This window comes from Anopheles marshallii, chromosome 2 (genome assembly GCF_943734725.1).
Source record: "Anopheles marshallii chromosome 2, idAnoMarsDA_429_01, whole genome shotgun sequence".
Classification (NCBI taxonomy): Eukaryota; Metazoa; Arthropoda; class Insecta; order Diptera; family Culicidae; genus Anopheles; species Anopheles marshallii.
The window spans coordinates 88,946,250-88,966,837 of record NC_071326.1 but is presented as its reverse complement, the minus strand read 5'-3'; the positions used below and the strand labels follow the sequence as shown (position 1 = coordinate 88,966,837).

Here is a 20,588-nt window from a genome sequence, read left to right as displayed (position 1 = left end):
TTGGATTGTTCGGGTTAGTTTATCGCCGATGAGCTGCCACCGCTGCTGCTGCTGTTGCTGCTGGTACGGGTGCGCCGCACCGGCGACGCAAATCAATCCCAACCATTCTCCTTGATCATGTGCGCCAGTTCGATGATGTATTTGCCCTCCTTGTACTTCTGGCTCGATTCGAACGCATGCTCCTAAAACAAGATGAAATATGATTAGTATGATCGCTCTTTCCCGCCGCCACCATTATGACAGCGCTTACATATTTCCATCCGAGCGGTGTTCGGCAGCATTCACAGTAAATGTCGGCCACGGCATGTAGGCCTGTCAATAGGACACGTTCTTCGGCTTGGCCACAGGCAACATTAACCCTGCAACGGCGTAACAAATATGTTGTTAACTCGCCTGATCATCAAAATTTGCTAAATAGCTGGTTTGGTACAGGAGATACTTACACTGAATTGAACAGATACGCTCGTCCCTGGCTGCCCTGGAACGATTTCGATATAAGCTCATCGTGACTAGCTAGGTGTGCCCGGCAGTGGACACAGGAGTACGTTCGATTCGTCGGCGGCAGGTAGGCTTGGAACGTTTTCACCATTGTGCCACTTCCCGACGACGAAGAGGACGCCGATGATGATTGCCCGTTCGCGTGCCCTCCGTTGGCCGCCTCCTGTAACGCAGAAGCGAAGCAGAAATTACGTTAAGTTGCAACGTCTACTATTAGTATACCTTCTACAAGACTACAACTACGTATAAAAATGGAATGTATCATGCGGCATTACAACTACCTATAGAAAAGAACAACTCAAGCCTCGCTAAAACTATATGGCAGAGAACACTGTGATAACGAGCACATAAGGAACTGCTTGTACCTGGGTAGGACCGTTTTCTTGATTGGATTCCAGGCCGGAAACGGTAGGGGACACCGGTGCGAACACAAAACTGGGACCAATCGAAAAGGGGACGCTTGGCGCACCCGACGACAATTGTCGATTTTGGGTAGCAGATCGATGTTTTGTTCCACCACCACCAATACCACCAACCCAACAACCACCAACTGCCCCGATGATCCTCCTTGGATGTCCGATGGAGTGATTGTAATGGTGGATAAGAATTTAGTCGCGTGTCGTGAAGTAGAATGAAGCAGATGTTAGCAGATGCGTATCCCGATGTTTTGGGTGGTAGGATTAGGAGGAGTTCTGCATGGTGTTGGGAATGGTCACACTGGATTTGATATTTGAAGATAAGTACTTAAAATATCCGTACCTGAAATAGTAGATCGAACAGGAACGTTATTCGCATTCGTCTCCTGCCGTTCAGCTGCTGGCAGGGTTAGAACAGGATTGGTGAAGGAGTCGTACCGAACACGATGCGACCGGTGATCTTCGTCCGTCTTAGGGACGGTATGCTTGCTTGAGCCTGACGGTTAAGATGTCCACTTAAAACAGTCTCCAATAAGATTGCACCACCAGGCGAATAACACTCGCAGTGCTAGCTGATATACGTTGTGGTTTTAAATCCGTCTCTAGGCAACACTCGGTCAGCGCACACTACGATCGACATGCAGATCATACAGACATCCTAGTGCGCACACAACGCTCCAAAGCCACCTACGTACAATTGTTTTACGCTTAGCAGCATTTACTACGGCTTTTCCCTGGGTAATTCTTTACTATTTCCACCTGTTTGCTCCTGAAGCCCCGAATACGCACAGATGACTGTAGATGGTAGTAAATTGAGCGCAATGTAAACTAGTGGCGGTAGCTTTTTTTCTGTCGCTTAATTCACTTCGATCGTCGGCTGTTGTATGGCTGCTGTTGCTGTTTGCGCTAGTTCATACACGGAAAACTCGCAAGCTTCTTCTCTGCTGTCTTTGTCCGTGCTATTGTGCAGTTTGGAAATCTACAAGGAAGAAATAAAGCAAACAGCATTGTTTAGAATGGATTATAAGTGACGCACATGGCTGGAATTATTACATCACATTTCGAGAACCTCACAATATTGCCGTTTATATACAAACAAACAATTTCCTTACTAAAAACATCGATTGCTTCGAAACATGGTAAACATTCTTCCTTTTTCATTCCAGCAATCAATACACCATCAGCACTCAATGATAAGGCATAAACTGCAACACATTATAATGGGCAGCTCTCTTCATTAAGCTTCAATTACTGCAACACAAAAAACTCGCCACAAATCGTACATTCATCGACTGTCACTGGTGTTCAATGTTCGTCAAGGACACGGTAGAGCTTTAATCCTTTTTTTTTTCTTTGCACTCCCCTTAGCCTGTGCTATTCAATTCATCTGCCTTTCAGCCCATAAAGAACCACACCAACAACAAAAAGCACCCAATTCCTTCAGCGAAAGCTGTGGGAAAGTTTTCGTCCTACACTGGCCCAACCAACTGGACGACAGGGATTTATGTAGGACACTTCGCCGCGTGTGCTCAATTGTGCTGTGTGTCAAGGTTTTATTTACTTGCAGACTTTCGTACGTTAAATCACGTTACATAATAAGGAGATAGGTGACGACTGGCCGAGAAGAGTGAACGTCACAGGGATAGGTGTGAGCAGGCAATCGAAAACTATCTTGAACGGTTGGTGAAAGAATTTGCTGGAACCGATTAAAACGACTTATCATGCTGAGAGGAATAGTGTTTTTCGAGTGGTAATGAAAGTGCTTCCTTGGCCAAGGTGTGTCGCCACAACGGTAATTCAGTGTGGAATTCAATTGATGAGCCAAATATACTTAACAGTTCAGTAACACTGGCAAGTGATCTCTAATGTGTTAATGTCGATTCCAATCAAGATGAAAAGGCATGATCTCTTTATCATAATCAAAATCATCTTATTCTTTAAAAAAATTGCTTATCTCCAGACGTTCAAGCTCAGATACAAGCTTGTGGAAGCAAAGGTTGAAACCCAGCACGACTTATCAAATGAATATATGAAACATACATAATAATATCGAAGCACAGCTGATGAACTGGACATAAAGAAAAATGCGAAGAAAATCATTTAACCACAAGACAAGGTTGGAAGAATGACTTCTTCTAAGTGACGAACTTCTTCTTGAAGTTCATGACTTGTTGTCCAGCGGAGGAACTTAAGTAGACATTTTGTTAAAACAGACTAGCTTTATCACACCTCCTTCATGGCATTTGTTTAGATTGTGAGATAACCTTATGAGATAATACGGTATGTAGAAACGCAGATATATCTATAGAAGCTATAGCATTATACCCATCAATTCGCAGCATTAAAATACTAACGAAAAGGGTATTTAATATCTTTAAACTCGTTATTGCAAAATAAAAGTAACCCTCTCTACAGTTTCCAGTTTTGTCGCTTGGTGTTTTATTTTCCTCGGACGCACTCCACGACGCAGAAGAGAATGAATTTCTAATTCTTCCCACCGATTGGAACGATGGCACAAGAATCGAGAGAACCGGGTTCATCAAACTCGGCATGAGACGTATTCGCACTACATAACTGTTCTGCAAGCGTTGGCTTGCGTTCAGCACTTCGTGGGGAGTTCTTCGGTAGCTGCATGTCTACACCAACAGTAACTTCTGGCAGCCAGTGGGAAGCCTGGCCCTGATCGACCGGTCGCACGAATTGCTACGCAGTAAATCAGTAACAATGTAACAAAGTAATAGGGTCTTGTTGTGTTGTTTTTGTTCCCTCACACCAAGTACCTGACAAACAATCGTTAAAGAAACGTCATTGATGGGCGGTACAAGTCAACAAAAACATGGATCAATTCTTAATCGTACGAGCTCAAGAGGAAGCCACCCGGACCGGAAGAGATATCCCATCATCGGCGTATGTAGAAAATGAGGTTATTTAAGACGTCGTCGTACGACGCAACATTGACGCCGTACGGAGCTAGAAGGGTTATCCTCAGGGCGCCGTGTGATCTACTTCGCGATCTTTACGACACAATATCAGGCAGCGATAATCAGCAACACAACACGCTCTCCGCACCCATCGTCACCCTACACCAGCGGCCACAATGTGTAACTTTCACCGCGATGGGAGCGAAGAAAAAAAAACACCGCATCACAACAAACAACAACAAACACACACCGCGACGCAACACGACGGAACACCACTATCGTCATCATCATCAACTGCCATCAGCTGCGCCATCGTGTATAATGTTCCCATACAGCTGCCTATCGCGAACTCTCACACACAGAGCGCGGTCGCCGTCTCCCCATTACCAACCCCCTCGACCTCTGGCTTATTGCGAGCCCTCACGCTCACAAAACCGCTACGAAATTACGTATTAAGCACAAAACCGAGCCTCGCGCAGAAAGCCTGACACAATTTTCCTATACCCACCGGACGACCTACCACGGACCGCAAACCCACTGCACTACCAACCCTCTCTAAGCTGTCGGATGCAACAAGTCCAGCACACACAGCAACAAAAAACTTGCTCCCCTAACTTGTACCCCAATCGAGATCTAACCGGAGTCTGCGGAGGACTCGTTTACCTCCGATTCGCCGATTCGAAATAAAATCGAGTGGTTTTGGATGGCAAACACTCACGGACCGGGAAAAAAAAACTTGGACACCTCTTCGCTAAGACAAGACCGTTCGCTTGCTGTACGTCTAATGCCACCGAATGATGCGTTGGCCCCCGGGCTTAAGGTGATCGAACAGCACTAGATCAATTTTTCGACTGCGCCACACGACCAGCAGTGAAGAGGACCTAAGAATGGTAGCGAACCTAAACTTCTCGCTCGTAGCAACCCTACCAGCAACTCCAGTTCGACTCCAACGGAACTTCTTTTCGCACAGAAAAAAAAATCGGACACCAACGGAGGAGATCCATGTGGGGATCATCCCCACCGTGTGGTTTTCCTGGTGCACGATCCCAACACACCCGGTGGGACAGGGTAGTGAACACTACTTCGTTAGGAGGCAAAGAACTTACTCGTACAGTTTCTCTCCAGCTCTCCGTTTCGGTACCGTTTCGCTCTTTCGTTATGCTCGAGAATATCCAGCAATGTCTATCGGAGGCTTTGCCAAGCACACTACCACCGCTGGCGAACGATCTTCAGCGGACGAACTCTGCAGCCAACCGGCACCGGATATTGACCCCGAAAAAAAAAGCAGCAAATTAAGGGCACTCAACTTCCCGCACACGAGTTCTGGACGCACTTTTCACGCAGAAACGCACCTTCGATCAGGAACGTTTGCAATTTGCACAGTGGCTTGTAACGCCACGCTACGGCAGTTGACGTTGCTAGGCAACACTGAACACCATCGACGATGCAGACAACTCCGGTGGATTCGCGTTTTGCGCAACACTGTAACACCATCGTCCACCGTTCGGAGCGGAAATTCTCGCGAGGTTGGTTTCGTTGGGAGCCTGTAGGTTAATACCTGCCCGCAATTGCTTCCACCGTGCACTGGCGGGGGGAGTGATCTTCACTGCAAGCTTCAAACTTTGATAGCACGAAAACACGCACTCACGTACTCCATCGGCGATGGCAGCGGAAGTTCAGCCGACCGCAACGCAATAAAAGACGCGAAACAGCTGTCTCTCGGCTGTAGCTGTAGAAGACACGGAATACGGACGGACGGACACACACACACACTCACGCTCACGCTCGAGGCTAAAGAAAAGCTCCACCAAGAAATGCGACCACGTCGTGGTGGACAAGAACTTCAGCGCGGAACTAAAACGGAAACGGATACTTTTCGCCTCTCCTAACGTAGCCCTTAGGGTTTTGTCGTGTCGGTCCACGCAAAAGGAACGCTTTCCGTACGGTGTTGCGCACTGCATACGGCAACGGTTGTAACTGATATGGTAGCAGAACGGTACGCTTCAACCGTCGGAACCCCACCATACGTGCGTACGGCTCGCCGTTTCTGTGTTTGCGCGTCGCCAGTCTCTCGAACCGTTCGGTGTGTCTCGTATGTCTCGCCGCCGCCGCTACTGCTGCAAACAAAAACATCACCAATACAGCAGCACCGGCCATCAACCACGACCACGATCAACAATGGCGCAGAAGGGTCTAGACAAGGGGGTGGGTTCAACTAGATGCGCAGCATCAAGCTGGCTTTTATTGGGGGGGTGAATGGTGAGCTGGATCGGCAACGGTGAGCACACAAACTTCTCGCCACACTGTGAAATGACCGCAACCATATCGGCATATGGGTGTGTTGGTGCGTCGGTGGGGTGCATATTCACACACCACGCAGCGCAACACCATCCGTGCGAGTCGCGGTTTTTGTTTGTATTCCGCGATGTTCGCGGCGCTTGATCCATCGGTCGGCACAGTGGGAACATGCGAAGAATGGATAACATTTTCAACATATTACAGCTTACACGATCTTAATGCTAATAGTTAGCACAACCGTATTTAGAACATACAACCCGACTCGTGTGGTCAAGATTTGAACCCAGTCCCGTTTTCAGTTTTGTTTTTCGTTTTTACCAAACAACTTCCTATAGTGCAGGGTCGGTCGCCCATTCTGCGTCTGCCTTTTAACCAAAACAACTACACAACACCCCTAAAGCGTACTGGCTCTGTTGGTATAGAGCCAGAGCGTACACGAGAAAAAGATTGGTTGTTTGGGTTCGACCCTCTTACCCCATCTACCGGTCCGGAAAGGGTGGTCGCCTCCATCACACACAAACTACCCACTCCACGCGATCCTCCGTGCGATGCCACACAAAGAGACACAAGCGCTAGCGTTCTACCCCACTGTTCAACCTGGCGCCTTGCGTCCTGCCCGAAGCACACCCTCCCCCCCCTTGGGCACTAGTCGCACATTAGTCTCCCCCGTTTTTTTTTCCGTCTTCAACAAAGCTTCTCCTTGGGGCGTTCTGCGCCAACAGTAAAACCCGAGCAAAGTTTAACGGCGAATTAAACACACAGCAAAGGGCAGAGATCCCGACGATGGTTAATGCTTAAGAGAGTACTTAAGGGTAGTTGTTAGTACAGCTCCAGCATTGTTTACTTAACATGTGTACGATGCAAGATCATTTACCTACGTGTATGTCCTTGCTATAGACCCGATGCAGTGTGATCGTCAGAATCCTTTTTCCACTGACTGCGTGAGAGAGAGATGTGGCGACGGATGCCGATAGAACAGGTGTTTCGTTCAACAAAACTTCCTGAACGAAAGTGGGACAACCCCAGTGCATCACCATATGCACTAAGGAGTGTATCAACAAAGCGGGCCTCCCTCTATCGGACAGACATGTCGACATTGGTTTGACGTTTCACCGGTCTGCCCTTGTTATCATCTGTGGCCCCACTAGGTCCGATTATTTACGCTTCCCTGCTGCTGCTGCTCGTGCTCGTTTGCCATTTTGCGCCGCAAAAAAAAGAGCATGATGAAGCAAACAGGAAGAAGTATCTCCCTTCTCCATCTCCTCTGCCCGCAACATCCTTATCATTCTACCTTAAACCGATTACGAACACAAAAGTCGACTAACTTTGCTGCGTATCTCAGCAGCTAAGCAGCCGGGCTTTGTTTGACTTTGTAATGTTCTCGACCCCCTCCTCCCTCCTCCCCCTCGCCACCCGGGGACAGACAACTTTTCCTGGAAGAGGACGCTCGTTTGGGGTCATCTGTCGCAGGTTTGTTTACATCCGACGCTGGAAGACGACAGACGACCCACGCGTAATGTCGCGCACATGCAGCTGATAACGGCCTCGTGGGGGGAGGAATACCCAGCGCAACATCGCGTGTACACGTTATTTGACCAACACAACCACCAGCACACACACACGCCACACGCTGGACGGGTCAATGACGATTGCGTTCGGAAACCCTGGTGAGTTGTTGCCCACTTCTTTTTTTTTACCAACGGTGGTAACCAGCGGCGTGTCGCGATCTGCCGGGGTCCGTATGGCCCTGTTCCGCAACATATGTTTGCGTTTGGCGCGTTGTCTTGTTATGGTTTTTTTTTTTCGTCTGTTGACTCTCTTTTCCACCGCTTTCCCACCTTCGTCTAGCGTCTGCGCACCCATCGGGGATGATTGAAGACGCGTTGGCCTTGACTTGATAGCGTGAATGAACACGAACGAAGGAGGCTGCAACATGTTCGTGCGTGCTGGTGATCTTGTACTGAAGCGAAGCCCACAGCACAGCAAAGCTACAGCCATTTATGCTGAAATGAGGACGATCGCTTTGGGACATGTGTTTTACCAGGCTGCGTAAAATACACAATAATCGTTTTTTTTTTTACGTATTTTTTTCGTTATTTGCACAAATGCTACATATTAATCGTTCCAACGTAAACAAACAACGCACACCGCTAGGTGCGTCACTCAATTTGCATTACAAAACCAAATAACCCTCAATTAAAGTTTCATCCCTTTCGCCCTTGTAAATCGGTCATGCGCTTGGTACGATTGTACGTATCTGTCACCGTTTCGTATTTGTTTGCTTTGAAAATGAGGTGATTTCCATTTTTGAGTACGCACAACAACAAAATGGCGCATCATTGAAGAAAAAACGCAATGGATTAATTAAAGGAGGGCTCGTCTACGAGAGTGGCTTTATGCTGTCGAGTGAAAACAATAATGACTTAAAGTTTTGCATGTACAAAACTTCAACGATTCATAACACAAACATGCTCTTTGTCAGATAAGTAGAATGACAAATTTACTAGAAGAAACAAAAAACAACAAAAAAAGGAAAAGGAAAAGGAAATGGAAAAGGAAAAGGAAAAGGAAAAGGAAAAGCAAAAGGAAAAGGAAAAGGAAAAGGAAAAGGAAAAGGAAAAGGAAAAGGAAAAGGAAAAGGAAAAGGAAAAGGAAAAGGAAAAGGAAAAGGAAAAGGAAAAGGAAAAGGAAAAGGACCTAAAACAGATAAAAAGTATGATATAAAATGTGGATTAAGTCTTAAATGTTATCTTTTTAATTCATTTTGTATATGTCATTTCTATCATTTCAAATAATGTCATGAAAACAAGAACATAACACACCGCAACCACGACAGACGCGTCAGTCAGTCTCTTCTCGCTTGTCAAGCAAATTTTCACACTTCCCCAAGGTGAGAACTTTGTAAAGAAGAAAAAAACAACAAATTGCGCCATCCCCCAACCGTGGCGGATAGGGACGGGGTCGTGTCGCCGGTTTATGCGCTATACCCCCAACAGCAAAATAAAAAAAAAGCGAAGAAAAAAACAACAACGCTACACGAGAGTGTATTTTCGTACCATTTTGTTTACCAAACAAAACGCTTGTACGGTTTCGCGATTTGTGTGTTATTTTGGTATACACAGTGCCAATAAAGGTTGAGCGTTACTTGGTTATGTGTGGCCCCCCGTTTGTTGGTATTGCCCATAGTCCCCCGGTACGCTTTGCCAGTTTGTTTGCCGATGTTTTGGTATACATTTTTTTCCATGCTGTTAGTTTTGTCCTTAATTCGCTTATGTGCGTTTACACAGCGATGATCCGTTTTGGAAGTCAACTGCTCCAGTTCTTGGCCATCCTTGAAAGGTTTCACTGTTCAGCTCACGCTCGCACAGATCGATTTGTGGTATTCAATAAATCTAATCCAATCTGAGACATCTAAGTAACGAGGCAAACATTCTTTACATATTTATTTTTTCCACCCGAAATTTAATTTTCATTGCATTCGGCACTTGCTCAGCCAAAACAGTTTCATGACGTCCGTTGCGAAAGTGAATCGATGGTAGAATTTTAGTCTATTTCTGGTCACATTAGGACATCGTGAATCTTCCCTTTCTACCCGGCTCGCGCGGCCATGCTGCCCAGACACGCGATGGGCGATTGAAATGAACCGCAAACGCCACCATCACCAAAAACGAACGAATCGGTGCTGATCTTGGCAGCGAAAAATTATAAATACATGGTATGGACACACGAAGCAACCGGGAACGGGAACGAAGCGTATGTAAATAGTTATGTAATGACATGTAATTCCGCCTAACAGAACAACAGCGAAGGTGTTGGTGAGCGAACTGTACTCCTTTTTCCAGCTGCAAAACATTAAACTATTCTTAATATAATATTAGAAATTGTAACATTCATACTTTTTGCGTGAATATAGAGAGCAAATCTTAATAAATATCGTACTTCGTTGAAGAAAAATTTGTGTCGTACCTCAATGTTCCAAAATTGTAAATGTCCATATATTTGTTATTTTGAATGTTAAATGTGTTGTAACAGCTTCCCAAGTTCTCGTTATGAATTAAAACACATTATTTTTACCAAAACTAACAAACAATAAAGTGCGATACTTATTATATTGGGTTCAATTTGAAGGTCTCAAGCGAAACACACCAAAAAAAAAACACCTTCCACCTAAAAGAAACAACCAAACCACATTTCATCGGCCCAGTTTGTAACGCTGATCGTCCTACATTTTACAACATTTTCGCGCCCGTACACACCTTAGCAAATCTTCCGTGCAAGTCAATAATTAGATCCACCCTTTTGGTTGGCGTTTGTAAACTTCAACAACCCCATCCGCTTTCGGTACTAAACGCAGTAATTAAACCCATCACTTCGCGGTACTCCCACGGGTTCGGTTGAGATTCACACGAAAACGTAAAATTAACACTTCATCTTCATCCCCTTCCCGGGTTGGGGAAAGCTGAGAGTGGATGGCGAAACTCTAGGGGGGGCGAATTTGGTTTAGAAATGTTGTGCTCCATGTCAAGGTTTTTGGTCGGGTTACATGCAACATTTTCCAGCCACACGACCTAACCCGACCTCAATTCCAGTGGGTATGCTAAATTCGTAGACAAATTTGGGCACTTTGTGACATACGCGATGTCAATCACACGCCCACAACTAGTTGAGCGGGACCTTCCAACAGAATGCCGCTTTCGAAGAAGGTACTGAAGAGTTGCACACTTAAGGGTAGCTTTATTGAAATCAAAATACATTGTTTAGATTGATAATTTTGTACCCAAAACAATGTTTGGGTAGCATTGTAAATACGAAACCAAATTCAGCCTCAACGTTCGACTGTTTCATGTGTTTTGACCCACACGTTGACCATTCAAATTTGTAGTTTTACCCATCGCAAACAGTTATGCTATTTCGAGCATGAACGTGCGGGAAAGCAACGCTACAAAATGCCACATAAATGCCACAACTGCACTCTTTACTGCCCTTCGATCGTTCAGTCCACACGGGTGTGATGTGTGTTATTGCATGGCTGCATGCTGGCAGCAGTGTTGTAAAGTAATAAAAACAAACCCAAACCACCGCACAGTAACGCGGTTTGCAACTGGAGCACCGCGCACGGATAACAATTCTGACATTTAATGTTCAATTCCACCCGGGCTGGGGTGATAATTGTTTAATGGACAGTAAGGCAAGCCCTTGCACAATGTCCCGTCAGAAGACGGTCACACAAATACACAGCAAAGTGAACAAAACAAACAGACCAGTGACAATATAAAATTTAATTAAAAACATTTCCAGTAATTTTATTCTTGGAGTTCTGAGTTTCACAATGTTTTTAAAAGATGCTTTACCTAAACGCTTAAAACTAGTTTCCGGTTTTGTACAACCGTTGACCATTACATTCCATTTATTCCTGGATATCCACACCAACGCTCCATACCCATGGAAAAAAATCACACACGACCAACTGCATTACGGAACGGTGGCCACAAGCAACACCGAAAAAAAGCATATCTTCCTGCTCGCTAATGGTGCCCCGACGCATCCGTAAATTGGGCAACATACGCGCTCGTAAATGAGCTAATTTTAGAAAACACCGCTTATGCTAGGCGGTGGCGAAAACATACACGACCACCGTCCACCACGGAAACACACCTTAGGAAAGGTTCTGTCTTCGTCGAGCGGTCCGTCCGACCGGGAATGGGGCGCCTTTGCGCAACGTTTGATACCCTGCGCGTGGTAAGGGCTTCGGTCCGGTTTGTTCACCAAACTGACCGGGAGCATGTTTATTTTATGATGCAACAGCCCTCTAAACGCCCTCTCACTAACAGGGCCTCCGTTACCACATCGGATCCAGACCATGGTCGGAGCAGAAATGGCTGGTAAAAGGGGGAAAGAATGGCGGGGAGCTGCGGAACGGGGGTGTACAGAGCACATGTGAAGGGCAAACTCGGTTCTGACACAGTTCTGGTTTTTGAAGGGCCGCGGTTATGGAGCTAATGCTTAGGTCTACACCACAAACGTGTAGGTTGAGATGAACGTTCTGTCGTAACGATGTTTAAAATTCATTCCTATACTCTTGTACATATATAGAAAAATTAGTTAGGAAAAATAAACGTAAAACAGTTGCTTTAACACGTTCATTTATAAAGTAAAGTTCAAGTTAAACATACCGTGCTAAAAAAGATAAAAGTTAATAAGCAAGCAAAAATAAGGATAAAGAATAGAAAAGCTGAAACAGCTTAATAGATATAGTAATATAGTAAACAAACGTACAAAAAAACGTTGAAATAAATTATAAAACACAAGAGCAACAAAATTAGAAGAAATAAATTTAAACATTACAGGCACAAATTGAAAAATCAAACAAATAATCGAATCAACTCAACATAGTTGAAAGCGAATAAAAATGCAAAAAAAAACATGAAAATATAAATTAAAATACACTAGACAACAATGGTCAAACATTTGCTAAACTAAACGTGGTAAATATTGTATGTTGTTTGGTTAATACAAATTATTCAGCTTTCAGTTTCGCTAGCTTTCGGCAGCCTTCGCGACAACAATTTCGACACTTTTATGCAAATAGTAAGCTCGCTGCCACACTAATCCGACCTACCAAACGCATTTCGTGGCTGTGGCCGTGTCTGCAGCTGCCAACCGTAGCAAAATACCAACACTCTCCATACGGTTAGGTTAAAGAAATGCAAATGCACTCTCACCCGCCGGTTCGGTTGTTGATTGGACCTGATCATAAAAACCGAATCACCCACCTACGAGTGGGTAGTAAAGCTTCTCGAAGAAACTCGTTTTTATCCGTACTAAACACCGAGCACCGAATAATGGGAATTATGGGACGGGGTACAGGTACGGGGCGGGGACTTGCCCTTTCGTTTGGTTCATGCGACTAGACGACCCAAGACAGCCCACGAGCGTGATCGATGCGAAAGGCTTATAGGATTTGGGAACCGGTCTGTGGCAGGCGCGTTTTGCAATATTCAACATCCAACATAAATTCGCTTCCAACGTCAACCAAGGTGAGGAGGACCTGGCCACGGTAGCAGTAGCTGCTAGATTAGAGTATAATAAATAAACTAAAAGCTGCTGTTGATCATTTCGGTTGGCGCAACAGCTTTTTTGACGTAGTTTAATCCGTTCTTGGTTTTTTTTTGGTGTCGTCTATTGAATTACTAACAAACCATTCCGCTAACGATTACAACGCACAAATCACCTCCACAATAGTTGTACAGCGTCATTATCGCTTTGCATCTAATACGCAAATCACCGAATTCTCCCAAATCCACGTGCCAACGGCGGATCGAGTTTACCATTCAATTTACGATACGAAATAACGCGTTCTGCTCACGTAAAAAAAAGGTTTCGCACAGCAAAACACTCTAAGGGTTATAAAATTAATGTTCCGCGAAGCAGGACGTGCGCATAATTGCGCCTCGTTTGGGTGATGGTGACCGACCGTACGCAGTGGGTGCGATTACTGGGCCTTCGATCAACAACCCACCCAGTGAAGTACTACAGCCTTTAAATCCGTTCCGTATAAAGTGAAATTAAAGCATATTAATGGCAAAACAAAATTAAAAAAAGAGCAACCCCCAACGTAAACTTCCTACAGTGCTCGTTTTGATTGATGATGTTCCAGGGGGTTTTCTTACATTTAGGGTAACAGTATGTCGAGGCGAATAAATGTAACAATGAAGTGAGGGCGACTGTTTTAAACGTGTTTTGAAGATTTAATTTAGAAAACAATGTTTGAAAACTAACACAAACCAATACTTTACATTTCAAGATAAAAACAAACTTTACTTTCAGACATTGTGGATAATATTTGGATTAAAACATTACAAGGTGAGTACAAAGTATGACATTTTTATGACACTCACTGTAGCCCCAGATGACGTACGATATTGAAAAACTCATCTCCACAATGTTCATTGACTCCTTCGATGTCTGATGCTGGATATGATTAATGAACGTTGAGAAAATCATGTGTGCAATTACTGATCGTAACAGGTGACAGAGAATAGAAGTTGGTAGAAATCAGCTCGTGAGCGGACTGACAATTTTAAACATTTTATTTGCCTTTTTGCAAAACATAAGAATCAATTATAACTCACCAGGAAATTAGTTGCAAACGGTCAGCACGCTCACTAATTGAACCACCCGGAACTGTGTGCTGCACACAAATGATATCGCCACAAAGCGGTTTCCCTTTTCCCGGGAGGCTTTTCATCTTATGCTTTAAGCCACTCTTACACCACAAGGTGTCATTCAACCACCTTTCGGGGTTTAACGAGAGATAGTGCAACCCAACCAGCCGCCGCGGTACTTGTGGCGTTCCAAAAATAAACCATTACTTCCGTGGCGAAGATGATGGACACAGCCGACACTAGCCTGACAGCGGCGGGTTGACACAAACGGTGACAGAAACCGTGTCAGACTATCACTTGTGACGAGGGAACTCAACAGTACCTACACGAATCTTGCCGGAGAATGGCCGGGGGTCGGTGTTGCTAATCTACTTTCCGCTTGGAATGAGATCAACGAACCGTCGGGGCACTCGCTCATTAACGGGACAACTTCCCAAAAGGTTCTGAACTCCGACAAAACCGAAAAGCTTTTATGTGTGTGTGTGTGTGTGTGTGTGCGTTCATTGTGTTTATTGTTCGGAAATTGATTGGAATTTTTAATTTTCATTCTCCCTTTACAGAATTCAACTTGGAAGCAAAAAGAACGCAAGAAACCTAAAGCGCAAAGCCATGTGCGGTAGGTTTTTGCCTATCCAAATTCTTTATGCTACGGACGATGGTTTGGCGGTGTGAAAGATAAGTGAAAAAGGAAGGGCTTTAAGACGGCCGGATATATTTTGGACCAAATCCGTTAGAACCGCTATGAGCTTTGAAGAGCGAACGGAGAAACCGACAGACAAGAATGATCTGCTATCGATATGGAGAGTCAAGCTCAAGTCTAGCAACACCCAAAAATTCAAGACATTGGACATTACTGTAATGGTGAAACTGTTCTTACGTCAAAAACTATACATTAATTAGAATAATAAATCAATTCAACGCAGACACTTCCTTCCCTCAAAGCCACACAAACATCAGCTATTAATAGTACCCGCTGTTGGGTAGTAAAAATAGGCCAACTTCCCCCCTCCCCAAAACGCTATAATATTCAGTTACCACATCGTCTGGTCATTTATAGTGTCCGCGACGCAATAGAAGAAGCCAACCGACTCGTCTAATTTTATCAGTACAACAGTGACTGTACGCCGTGGCGAAAGCGATCCTGCGCTTCTAGTGCCTCCAATGGACGCCATTGCTGGGGTGGTCCCTTTGGTGACTCCCCAAAAGTGCATCACGTAATCCAATTAACGTGTTCGACCAGCCAGGTCGTCATAGCTCACCAGAACTCACTGGCACAAGTTTCGTTTTCATTGCTACCAGAACCGCACACGGGGAGCTTTTGCTAGGACTCGCCAGGTTGCTCGGGAAGCCTGGCAGTGCAATGCTGACGTTGATTGACACAGCCCACTTTGGTTCTTTAGACCAACCAACGGAACGACACGCTGATTGAAATCGAAACCAAGCACCATGCGCCAGGTCAGGGACAACGGCAACACAAAAAAAGAACCCATTTCGGGACACACAAATTTAACGCAAGGTTTCGTGATTTGGAGTTCAATTGTCGGGGTCGAGTCCATCGGGAATATCCCTCGCCACGGGGCGTTATGCTTATTGTAATTAAGCGCACGATTTCATGCTTCGCACACAATTTTGATCGACATCGGTAACCTTTGCCGACAAAGTGTCACGCGATTTTTTGGAATAATTATTGTTTCTGATGTGCGAAAGGATATCTGAAGACTGATTTACTATGGCCCCTATGGCTATTTCACTGTTCGGCCAAAAATGCTCACCGATCATCCCTGTTCAAGTGTGCCAAACGTGATGCGAATCAGAGCGGTAATTATATCACGTACTTACTTTCAATTCCCTGGCTAGGGAGGAGAGTTTCAGGATACATATTCATTATGTTTTATCCTGGTGTTGTGTGTGGCCGTACGCTACGGGTTTTTGTGACATTGTGGTAGACCACTCTGACAGCCCATTGTCAGAAAGGAAAACATCGAATATTCCAGAATCTCTTAAGCATGTAAATTTCACCCAAATACCTACAGACAACCGCTCCCCTCGCTCACCACACCGTCCCCTTCCCAGGATCAAACACCAGGACACGAGTAAAGTGAAATCGATACTGCATGATGGCTGAAACTAGTGCTATTTATGCAGCAAGCATTACTCTCCCAGCATACGTGTATGGGGGAGGTTATTCTGCTTCTCGACTTACATGCCGACGGATCGATGAAATCTTTCCGCCGGCGACAGGATGGCGCGATGAATACAGTGGGCCGCCTCCTGCCACAGAGCAGCGCTAAGGTAGAATAAGAAAATTTGACACCACCAGCAGGATGGTGATACGTAACGGTGGCAGGCATCCGCTTCCAAAGGCATAGCATTGCGTTGTACACGTGAAGTACGTCCTCAAACTTCACATCGTGCTGGCATGAGTGGACCGATTTTTTGTTTTGTTTTGGAAGCCTTGCGCATATATTTGTTTCAAGCTCACAAAACCCCTGTGTCATCCACTGTTCACAGGCGATCAGCTGTTCTGGCGGGAAGAATGATCAATCTGTTAACCCCCGAGACACTGCCGATAAGATAACGCACACAGCAAAGCACAGAGGCGCCGATAACATTCAGCCGGGCAAGGAAACGACCTGCAAGTCATCGTGCAGCACAGTCAGTCCTAGGTAGTCCCACTGTTGAACTGTACTGATTTTAGCTTGTGTGACGAATTGAATAAATTACGCTTACATAAAATACACCTTGCTCTGCGGTAACGGTGAAGTGCAGTTTTACTTCGAGCAATCAGTAATACTGATAAAGCGTATCGAGAAGCTGCCACGCTATAAAGTATAGCATTCAAGCAACCATGCGCGTTAGTTTCGTGTGAACGGCTCGTATGTGGAGGAGTTAACCAAGATGGTGTCGAGTGAACGAATAGCAACACTAGTGACCTTGTGCTTGTTTGTGACCCTCTGCCCTCAAGCTACCAGTTACAGGATATTGGGCATCAACACCAGCCCCAGCCAATCGCATGTGATCGTACAGGATGCATTGATGAAGGAGCTAGCGCGTCGCGGCCATCACGTCACGATGGTTAGCCCGTATAAGGAGTCGGAACAGGTTCCAAACTATCGCAAGATTACGGTCCCTATGGATCCGTGGGCAACAGGTATGACACCCTCCCAAACACACCCAAAAGTGATGGAAACTAATCGCACAGTTCTCACATAAAGATTTCACCAAAACCGTCTTTGGATCCTCGAACTCCCGATGGGCGGTAATGATGCTTATGCCTGAGATGCTTCGGTTAAGCGCCGTTCCAGTGAATAAAACGCTACGTTCGCAAGAGTTCCAAAGCCTGATGAAGGAACCGGAAGGGTACGATCTGCTGATAACGGGCATCATGAGTGACGCTGTGTTTGGTGTCAGCCACATACTAAACTGTCCCACCATTGTCGTCTGTCCGAACGCACCCATGGCGGTTGTGAACTCGTTGGTCGGAAATCCAACACCGGTCTCCACCATCCCGAACATGATGCTGGGTCTAACAAACCCGATGTCGTTCGGACAACGGATAGCAAATATTGCTGGATTTGTGTTTGAAGAAATGTTTTCTACTATGTGGAAATATTATCAGCGGAAATCTTACGAGTAAGTGACAGCAGTGATTATGCGAACACAAACATCAGCACTGATAAGAGTCTGATGTGAATTTTTTTTACAGAGAGCTATTCCCTCCGGGTCAGTACCCTGCGTACGATGCGGTCCGAAACAATGTTTCGCTCGTGTTCTTGAATCATCATTTCACTAAAGGATCTCCCCGTCCGTATGTACCAGCGATGGTCGAGGTGGGTGGTCTACAGATTAAAGACAAACCTTCTCCACTCCCCGAAGACATACGCCAGTGGATCGAAGGAGCAGAGCAGGGAGTCATCCTGTTTAGTCTTGGAACGAATCTGCTTAGCTCCTCCATACCGCCGGAAATGTTGAGTGCCATCGTGGAAACGTTTCGTAACATCAAGCAACGCATTATCTGGAAGTGGGACACACAGGACATGCCGAACAAACCGGCGAACGTGATGCTTACAGAGTGGCTACCGCAGGACGACATCCTTGCGCATCCAAACGTCCGGCTGTTCATTACGCACGGTGGATTGGGCGGTATTGCTGAGGCATTGTTCCACGGGGTGCCACTGGTTGGCATTCCAATGTTTGGCGATCAACCCGTAAACCTGGCGAAGGTGGAAGAGGAAGGCTGGGCATACGTGTTACAGTACACCGAACTCACAAGGGACAAATTTGCGAAAGCAGTCCATGAGGTATTGCATGATCCGCGCTATCGGGACAATGTGCAACGGTTGTCACTGTTGTTCCGGGATCGGCCGCAAAGTGCCATGGATACGGCCGTTTACTGGACAGAGTATGTCGTACGGCACAAGGGAGCGCGCCACCTGAGATATCCCGGTGCGGACATGAACTTCTTCGAGCGTCACTCGCTGGATGTGGTGGGATTCTTGGTGTTGCTGACGGTAGTGATCTTCAAGCTGATTTCCCTCAGTTGCCGATGGTGTTGCAGAAGAAGGGTAACCAAATTGAAAAAGCAATAGTCTCCAAATGACTGCTATTTTTGTGTGTTTAGCAGCCCAAATAAGTATTTTGCCATAGATCGTGAAGGAGAAGTAGTTATTAAACGGAAACATTTAGCCCGTCTCATACCGGAACTCAATGTTTTGAATGTTTCACATGTCTTTCAAAACCCAATAATCGTGATAAACTAAGCAGTCAGATTTACTAGCACAAGCACAGCGCGCCATCAATCGTGAAATGAAATCTTAATTTTATTCTTTGACAAAACGGTGTCGTATGCAGTCTTATATCTTATAACTCAATTAAGCATTCACTGCCGGTAGAAGCCTCCCGGACGTGCGATTCCCGCATTCACGCTAATCCGATAACCAAACCAAAACGGCAATGTGCGTTTCGTTTTTTTTCCAATTCGAAACTGGGTATGAAGCTATACAGAAGAGTTTGTGAAAAATAAATCCACCTGTTTGCGAACCGGTTTGCAAAGTGGCACTTATTAGAACTTCTGCAGCGAGGAACAGAAACGAATGAAGTGGAATCTATTAATTCTTCACGAGGAATTATGCTTGCCTTCATGTTTGTTGACAGGGATGTCAAACTCTCATTACTCGATGATCGATAATAAATGAAATCAATTAATGATATTTTCCTAATGATATCCTAACAAAGCTGTGTTGCATCTTTCGTAGACAGATTTATTCCGGTGCTGTCCTAGTATGCCTTATAAAAACTTCACTCAACCGTCGCCATATTCGGGAAGTAATCAGTCTATCGGATTTTGGCGAATATCATGAGAGGATGGTCTACGACTCGGACAACTCGAATTGAAGTATAATTCTGCTCCTCTTTGTGGGGCGAATCTAAATAAAGGTTTCGGTGACATAAAAAAATCCCGTCGAACCGTATTATGATGAATCCGTCTGACGCCTCTGACTAAATAAATGTCCAGCAAACGGAGTTCCGATAAATAAAACATAATAACCGCTAGACTTTGTCAGGTTTTGAGGGAAGAAATGAGGTAAGAAGTATCACCCCTACCGACCACCTACCCGGAACGTAACGAACCATTCGGTCCATCAAACAATTCATTTGTCATGTCGCGCGATTGTTGAATCCAGAAGAGTTATTAATCGCGCGGCGTCGTCAATTTAACAGTTGTGCGTATCGCCATACGTATATTTGAGCGTGGGTTTCAAGTTAGCATACAGAATCAGGGTTGTCCACCGATATCAACTGGTGCCATTTGAAAACGGTTTGTACGGGAAAAGGGTGGCTGTTGATTTGCAATTGACGTGACACATGCAAGCCTTAATCCGGTTTGTGGTGGGGCGTGAGTACAAAACAAAAAAACAACATCTCAAGCCGAACCGTTTCGGGAGTGTATTGGAAACCTGCTGGACACACCGCTGGCCGCCAGAACAAATAGAAACGTATCGATTGACACATATGGGTGAATGCCCTTTTGCACTTCTGTTGTGAAGAAAATAGTCCAGTGTGGTGAAGTTTCCGAACGCGTTGTTTAAATACCGATGGCGATGGTGATAAGTAAACAATGTCAACGACCTATTAATGTCAGACGGTTATTATTGAACTTTCTTTCCACTTAGTGACACACAGGCATCAACTATGCATGTTTAACCGTAAGAAAATTACTATCGCATCGAAGGTATGTCCACTTTAGTCCATATCTCTTGCTGGAAATCGTCTGCTCTCTTATGTACTCA

The 20,588-nt window shown here is 45.3% G+C and overlaps 2 protein-coding genes across 2 annotated transcripts; one reads left to right on the top strand and one right to left on the bottom strand.

Annotated features, from left to right (window-relative positions):
- LOC128707267 (protein yippee-like) lies at positions 1–1,293 on the bottom strand. Its single transcript, XM_053802219.1, has 4 exons — positions 1,258–1,293; positions 444–661; positions 251–359; positions 1–182 (listed from the first exon to the last, which is right to left on the bottom strand). The coding sequence occupies exons 1-4, from the start codon at positions 1,291–1,293 to the stop codon at positions 93–95; spliced, it is 453 nt and encodes a 150-aa protein (XP_053658194.1). The 3' UTR covers positions 1–92.
- Positions 1,294–17,196: 15,903 nt separating this feature from the next.
- LOC128707001 (UDP-glycosyltransferase UGT5-like) lies at positions 17,197–18,887 on the top strand. Its single transcript, XM_053801944.1, has 3 exons — positions 17,197–17,449; positions 17,514–17,931; positions 18,005–18,887. Exons 1-3 carry the CDS (start codon positions 17,197–17,199, stop codon positions 18,885–18,887), a joined length of 1,554 nt encoding a protein of 517 aa, XP_053657919.1.
- The last annotated feature ends 1,701 nt before the right edge of the window (positions 18,888–20,588 follow it).

Excerpts from the sequence above, each read along its gene's own strand:
- LOC128707267 (XM_053802219.1), bottom strand. The coding sequence starts at position 1,293 with ATGCGAATAACGTTCCTGTTCGATCTACTATTTCAG. Across the intron at positions 662-1,257 it reads TGTTCGATCTACTATTTCAG|GAGGCGGCCAACGGAGGGCA; the intron begins GTACGGATATTT and ends TCTGCGTTACAG. Across the intron at positions 183-250 it reads CACCGCTCGGATGGAAATAT|GAGCATGCGTTCGAATCGAG; the intron begins GTAAGCGCTGTC and ends ATCTTGTTTTAG.
- LOC128707001 (XM_053801944.1), top strand. The coding sequence starts at position 17,197 with ATGGTGTCGAGTGAACGAATAGCAACACTAGTGACCTTGTGCTTGTTT. Across the intron at positions 17,450-17,513 it reads TATGGATCCGTGGGCAACAG|ATTTCACCAAAACCGTCTTT; the intron begins GTATGACACCCT and ends TCTCACATAAAG. Across the intron at positions 17,932-18,004 it reads TATCAGCGGAAATCTTACGA|AGAGCTATTCCCTCCGGGTC; the intron begins GTAAGTGACAGC and ends TTTTTTTTACAG.